Source organism: Fukomys damarensis, unplaced genomic scaffold (genome assembly GCF_012274545.1).
Source record: "Fukomys damarensis isolate Sample0158 unplaced genomic scaffold, DMR_v1.0_HiC HiC_scaffold_34, whole genome shotgun sequence".
NCBI lineage: Eukaryota > Metazoa > Chordata > Mammalia > Rodentia > Bathyergidae > Fukomys > Fukomys damarensis.
This window is the reverse complement of record NW_022900946.1, coordinates 1,645,829-1,652,737: the sequence shown is the minus strand read 5'-3', so window position 1 is coordinate 1,652,737 and position 6,909 is coordinate 1,645,829. Positions and strand designations below refer to the sequence as shown.

The window sequence follows — 6,909 nt, the reverse complement described above, 5'->3', positions numbered from 1 at the left end:
CAACAATTTTTTCTTATTTTTGCCTTTTTGGATTTTTAAGATGCTTGTCTATAACTCATTAGAGTTAAGGACATGCCTCCAACTAGGTTGCCAGCTGATCAAAATGATGGAGAGACTGGCTTTGTAAGTACAATACATATTGATGACTGCGTACCATAATTTGGGAGTCTTTCATTGCTCAAAAATAATGTGTTAATTATTATAGCCTCATTCTCATAGGTCATCTAAAATTTGTTGAGATAATCAAGTGGGGACCCTTTGGCCTTCTGAACAATTCTGGACTCCCCTTCATGAATAAAGGAGCAGCTGCCTGGAAACATCTTATTCCAGCCTTTGTTCTCCAATGGTATCTCAATTGTTTCCAGAGTCCTGTGGGAGACACACACCAACAAACATTGCTAAACTCATTACCATAATATGTTTATGTTGGTTATTATCAAAAGGTTATATTTTCTGTGGGTAAAGAAATAAGATTTTCTTGGGTGAAGGGAAGGCAGGGACAAGGGGAAAAAATGAGAATCAAGACCTATTATGTAAAGGTACAGAATCCCAATGATGTATGTAACTGTACTGTATACCTAGATTGTACCAATAAACTCAATAAAAAGAAATAAGATTTTCTTACTAAAAAATGTCCTTAGGCTGGGCATGGTGGCACATGCCTGTAATCCCAGCACTCAGGAGGCTGAGGCAGGAGAATTGCTGTGAGTTCGAGACCAGCCTGAGCTACATAGTGAGTTCCAGTTCTGTCTCAACTACATAGTGAGACCCTATCTCAAAAAACCAAAAAAAAAAAAAAAAATGCCCTTAGTACAAACTAAATTAAGAGAAAAAGGTTTCCACATAGCTGTGACATTAACTATTGCTAATCTCATGTTATACTAAATGTATTCATGCCTTCCAGGTGTACAGGTCTTCTAAGGTGTTAAACTAAGATTATTTATGTTGATAACCTTTTTCCTAGACTCAGATATCCGCCTTCCTCTTGTGCTCTAGCTAGTTATGATAAGAGATACATGTCAAACAAGCATGAGACCATCAGTCAAATGACTGTTTAAAAAAAGGCTTATGTGATGTTTAAGTTATATTTGTGTCACTACACTTAGAGATGCTCAGGCACTAAATAGTCCAGACAATGTCACACGCTTCTTTGATGACATCAAATTAAAGGATAACAAATTAGGTGAGAATTTCTTCACATACCAGATATGGATGATAAATTTAAAAGTTATTCTATACTAAGACAGAGATTTAAATGTGTTTCAAAGATAATATCATGATTGTCATGCTAAAATACTATTCTCTGTAAACTTTTATAATTGTTGTCTATTAATATTCTGCAGAGGTTCAACTTTTAAAACAACCATAATTGATAAAAAATAATCCTGTGGCTGGGCCAGGGATTTAACTCAGTGGCACTGTGCCTACCTCTGTGAGCACAAGGTCCTGAGTTTGATCCCCAGTGCCAAAAGAAAAAAAAATCCTTTGGCTATACTTGATATTTCAAGGTGCTTGACATTCAAATCAAATTATAATAGGTAAGCACACTGCTTCCACTGGAATACTGATGTAACTGATCTTCTCTTCTGGGTGTTCAACTAAAGTTTAGAGATCAAAACTAGAGAGATAGCTGGGCTAAGAGAACAGCTAATATTTTGGCCCTGGCCCTCCAAGGTCAACAAGGACCAGGACATGAAAGAGCCTTTTCTAGAGGATCCTACAACTTTGGTGAGTCACCCAATCTCTCTCCCGCTCTCTCTGTCTTTTTTGTTTTGTTTTGTTTTTGTTTGTTTTGAGGCGGGGTCTCACTATGTGGTTGAGACTGACCTGGAACTCACTACGTAGCCCAGGCTGGTCTCAAACTCACAGCAATCCTCTACCTCAGCCTCCTGAGTGCTAGGATTACAGGCATGCACCACGATGCCCAGCATTTTTTTTTTTTTTTTTGGTACCAGTGATCAACCTTGGGACCTTGTGCTTGCAAGGCAAGCAGCAGAACCACTGAGCTAAATCCATGGCCCAGTCACCCAATCTCTTGATCAAGGAGATTGCTGGACCCCAGAGGACAAAAATCAACAAATGTACAGTGTGCCAAAGAAGTGTCACCAAGAGAAAAATGTTTCCCATGTTTTTACAGAAGGAACGTGGTCTAGCAAGTCTGTGACCCATCCTGGCAGCTGATACTAGCAGAGGAGCTGAGGCTTTGTATATGGTTCCAAAAATAAGGCCGGAGGAGACTTATCTGACCTTAATAGATAGCAAGAGGTTAATTTTCATTAATATAGGTCTCGTTTTAACTTGGTTTTAAACACCCAGCAGAAAAATATTACCAAAAGATATATTGAAAAAAATACCATAGTACTAACAGCTTGATAGAAAAAGGGGCACCAATCACTGACTCCTTGTGGCAGTTTCCCGCTAAACTGATGCTAACCACTGTTATTGGTCAATGAGGCTAAAAAACTATGATAAAAGATGTAAAAGCTCAACAAGAGTCTTTAAGTTCTTTAGCTAACATTGTCCTTCAAAACCACCAAACTCTTCATCTCCTTACAACTAAAATTAAAAAGACTTGTGACAAAAATATTACTGGACTGGAGTTCAATCCCCAGTATCAAAAAATAAAATCAGACTTATAATCTCCATCAGTAGAGGGGCCTATGAGACAACCAGCTACAGTTGCTACTCCAGTCCCTTAAAAGCAGTGTCTAGACATGGCTCTTTCCCCAACCTGCCTTCCCATTCATGGTTTGATTATTTATGCCTTAGTTTCATAGAAAATTTGTTTATTCTTGCCTAAAGGCTACCAAGCTCCAAGTGACCACAAGGATGAACCAACAACAAATGCACAAGATCCTTCTTATCAGGACCCACTAGACTGACCTTGTAAAGAAAGTTCATAGCTGCTAAACTATATGACTTCTATCCAAGGCCCCTGAGATTTAACCCTCTAGAGAATATCTCTGACTGCCAATTACAACTACAACTCCCTTCCAGCTGGAATATCCAGTGGTCATTGCCCCTTGCCCCCTCATGACAGTTAGGGATGTCTCTTCAGAGGGGAGACTACTATAGACAGCTAAGGTAGGTAAAAATATTACAGGCAGTCAGGTAGGGCTAGGTTCTCCAGAAAGGCAGAGCAAAGGTAAAACACTACAACTGTGGCCAGACTCATCTGTTGGAGACTAGGCCTGCTTACTTCCCCAAGGGACAAGATAAGTGGTAACACCTGGCCTAATGAAGTCTAGATGACATCAGTCTCCGCAGTGGGTGACCAAGACCTCCAGACCCATTGATTCTTAGGAAAAGTCTTTGTTCTTTCCATGAACACTTGTCACATGACTTGTTTCCCCATTGGATCACTATTACCTAAGCAACTATACTTGTAACCTTATTGGCTTATTGTAGTTTTTGTTTTTTTTGTTTTTTTTTTAATACCGGATCAAACTTGGGACCTTGCACTTACAAGGCAGGTGAAACACTGAGCTAAATCCCTGGCCCTGATTGTAGCTGATTGTGGTTTTTGCTCTATAAAACTTCCCTGTAAAGTGGGGTCCTCAGCTACCCATTTGGGACCCCACCTGCCTCTCAGGAACTATCCTCTCAATAAACATTCCTACTCTTGGTACCAGAGATCGAACTCGGGTCCCTGCGTTTGCGAGGCAGGCGGCAGAACCACTGAGCTAAATCCCTGGCCTAAACATTCCTACTCTTAACCTCTGTGGTTCCTAGAATTCATCCTTCAACTTTAGAATACACAAACTTAGCATGTCAGACATCTAACAGGTTGAGAATTATATTTCCCTTATATCATTTAGAGATCATATTTCATCTCCTGATATTCCCTATATCACTGTCTCAAAATAAAAATATAGGGCAGGGGATTTAGCTCAGTGCTTGCAAGCACAAGGACCTGAGTTCAACCTCCAGTACCAAAAAATAAAAAGGGATGGAAGTATAGCAGAGATCAATCCTCAGAATAAATGAATGAATGAACAAATGAATAAATAAATGGAGTTGGGAACCTCAACTCGGTACAGCAAACTTTTGACATACCATCGCAGAAAAGCATTTCAGGACGTCACTGAGAGGCATCAGCTGATTTATTAGATAAGAGTTAGAAAGTAACAGAAAATAGGAAAGGGGTTTCAGCTGGAGGAGCTGAAGGAAGCACATGTCTGGTGAAGATCAGACTGGCCCATTAACAAAGGAACAAGGCCTGCTGCTATAGAGGAGCAGAGCCCAGAGGTCTGGTGGGTCATCTTCCTCACAGTCCTGGTTTTGCAGCACCGCCAGAGGAGAAGAGGTGACTGCTTCTGACTCAGTATTGCAGAGGCTCTGCTGGACTCCAAGGTGACTGGTGACTTCTGGGCACACACTGGTAGTTGAATGTCCCTGCAAAACTCTTATCTTTGTGTCCTCAGTCTTGAGTGAGTGAGAAGGTTTATGTAAATTTAGGGCTAATCAATCTTGTATTGCCAGCTTTTAACAGACACACCCTAAATGATCAACATGTCTATAGGTACAGCTGACCCAGGATCTCAAAGAAAAGCGTCAGGGTAACAAAGGAGACACAAGCAAAATGTAGGTCAAGCTTTGTTCTGATTTTAGTTATCCATTGAGCATCAGTAGGCCCAGGCCCAAGTGAAGTGTCGTGTCTCTGTCTGTCTGTCTGTCTCTCTCTAGCAAAAGCAGCTGCCAAGTCTCTCACTGCCTCTGAAGAAAGCACAAGCCATACTTTTAATGAGTAGCAGGTTAAGGGCCCAGGAATTAGTCTGTCCTTAGTCTCCTGGAGGAATCAGGTGGGCTGTGGGCAGTGAGAGCAATGTCGCCGAACCAGCCACAGGAGGGAAAAAGCAGCACAGTGCATGCAGTGCAGCCCTTCCTTCTTGGGGGGACTGGAGAGGGGACAGGAGAGGACCCAACCTTGTCTTTCCTTCCCCTCCCACACACTGGCACTACACAACTGGAAGATCTCATTGAGTTTATCTGGAAAAAGCAAAGGGGGTTAGAAGTTTCACTGGCACGCACCCCCCACACACACACCCCAAGCAAAGTCCCTGCAGAGGTTGCCCCAGGTTTCAGACTCAAGTCTGGATCTCCAGGCCTAAGGAAGCCCAAGCTATATAGAAGGAATGGGGGTGAGGAGGGGCCCAGGGGCCCACCCCTGCCTGCCAGGCCCTGGGAAACCCTTCCCTTCTCCCTCCCAGATCCCAGCAACCCATCCATTCCTGTGCATCTCTCTTCTGCTGCCCCTGCCCTGGGGCAGTTCCCAGCTCACCTGGTCACTTGGGAGTCACCTGGTACTCCAGACCCCCATGTGGTCCCCTCCCCCCCATGCCAGTCCTGGCTCATCGGGATTATCCATGTTCTCGTAAGAATCTGCATCTGGACAAGATCAGAAAAGAGTAAAGCAGGTAGGGCAGGGAGTAGGCTGGGAGGGGAAATGGATCCAGAGGACAGCTGGGGACAATGGCAGAAGCACCCACCTTCCTCGTGATGAGGACCAGGCTGAAGGGAGCGGAGCTGTGGGGCTGCATACAGGATCCCTCTCATATCCTCATAGGACTGGGACCCTGCTTGGGCAAGGGATAGAGAATTGGAGGTCCAGGAGCCACACTGAGGGCTTGGCACAGGCGGCAGTGAGAGGGAAGGTGGACACTCTGCCCATGTTGTGCTGGGAGTGATTAAGTCAGCGTCTGGTTTGGGACCTAACTGGGACCCAATCAGGGTTAGGTTTGGGGCAGAATATGGTCATGGTCTGAGAGAGGGTCAAGCACAGAGCTGGGAGGAGTCGAGAGTGTGAGGAAGTTGTAGAGAGAGCTGTGGTCAAGGCTGGAGTCCACATCGGCGCTGGGCGAGGTCAGAAATCTAAGTGGGAACTGCACCGGCTTCCGTGTTGACACTCAGATTTAGCAACTGAGCATAGGATTGGGACTGAACGCAGTGTTGAAATTAGGGTTAGTAATAAAATCTAAGCTCAGGGTTGGGCTTGGGTCCAGTGAGTCAGGTCAAGGTTGCTCCTGGTGTCAAAGCTGCGGGTGGTCAGCCCCAGCTGGGCAAAGTGTGATCCTAAGCAACTCACCTAGCGAGGTTGCTTCCCGGCTGGGGTCCCAGGCGGACCCCTGGGGGCTCAGGAAGTCTATTAAAAGAAGAGAGGAGACACTATTGCTCCTGGCTCCCAAGCCTCCCCTGCCCAGGAGCGCGACAGTCCTCACACGCACCTGTCGGCCTGGCTGCCGGCGGGGCCATCTCTTCATCCGCGTTCTCGTAAGATTCAGCTGCGGAACAAGAAAGAGCTCCAGGCGCCCGCTTTCTGCTAGCGGCTCGGCAGCGCGCTGGGTCCGCCCAGCCTCTGAGGTACCAGGAGGACCCCGAATTACCGTTGGAGAAGGAGTCCTCATCCGCAGGCCCCACGGACCGGACCTCCGGGTTCTCATAGCCGCTGCCATCTGGCGGAGAAGGAGGGGCGTCCAAGGGGGCCCCCACCACCCGGGGAGGCGGGGCGTGGAGAAGAGGCAGCCTTACCCCGGGAGAGCCGGTCCTGCCCGAGGCTGGAGTCGTTCTCATAGAACTCGGAGCCCTCCTCGCTGTCGGGCTCCTCGTAGGCCTCCCCTTCCTCCTCTTCCACGCCTGGGAGTTGGGCGATGAGGAGGGAAACTGAGTCACGACTCTGCTCCCTGGCCCCAGCCCACCCTTCCTGCGCAGACCGCCACGATACCATGTGAGGAACAAGCCCCTCCTCACCTGCTGTCGGGGGGCTCGCGGCTCCGGCCTCCGGGACGTCGGCGGCGTGTGGATTTCCGTAGGGCTGCACGGGGCCCCCCAGGGCTGCCGCCCACCGCTGCGCACGCCCTGGTGAGAGCGGGGTTGCTAGGAAGCAGTGGGGTCGAACAGGTCGGGGAAAGG

General features: G+C 46.7%; 1 protein-coding gene across 5 annotated transcripts in view; it reads right to left on the bottom strand.

Moving 5' to 3' along the window:
- Positions 1 to 4,091: 4,091 nt before the first annotated feature.
- Cd19 (CD19 molecule) overlaps positions 4,092 to 6,909 on the bottom strand; it is a 6,595-nt gene continuing 3,777 nt past the window's right edge. For 2 of the 5 annotated variants that reach the window (XM_019207413.1, XM_019207414.1), the window contains 8 exons: positions 6,748 to 6,855; positions 6,529 to 6,633; positions 6,384 to 6,452; positions 6,225 to 6,281; positions 6,086 to 6,142; positions 5,490 to 5,576; positions 5,282 to 5,388; positions 4,092 to 4,989 (listed from right to left, as the gene is read on the bottom strand). In XM_019207413.1, the coding sequence (XP_019062958.1) occupies positions 5,297 to 5,388; positions 5,490 to 5,576; positions 6,086 to 6,142; positions 6,225 to 6,281; positions 6,384 to 6,452; positions 6,529 to 6,633; positions 6,748 to 6,855 (575 nt within the window). In that variant the 3' untranslated portion in view covers positions 4,092 to 4,989; positions 5,282 to 5,296. The remainder of the gene's footprint in view (positions 4,990 to 5,281; positions 5,389 to 5,489; positions 5,577 to 6,085; positions 6,143 to 6,224; positions 6,282 to 6,383; positions 6,453 to 6,528; positions 6,634 to 6,747; positions 6,856 to 6,909) is intronic. The other 3 variants (XM_010623510.2, XM_010623511.2, XM_010623509.2) reach the window with 3 other exon arrangements.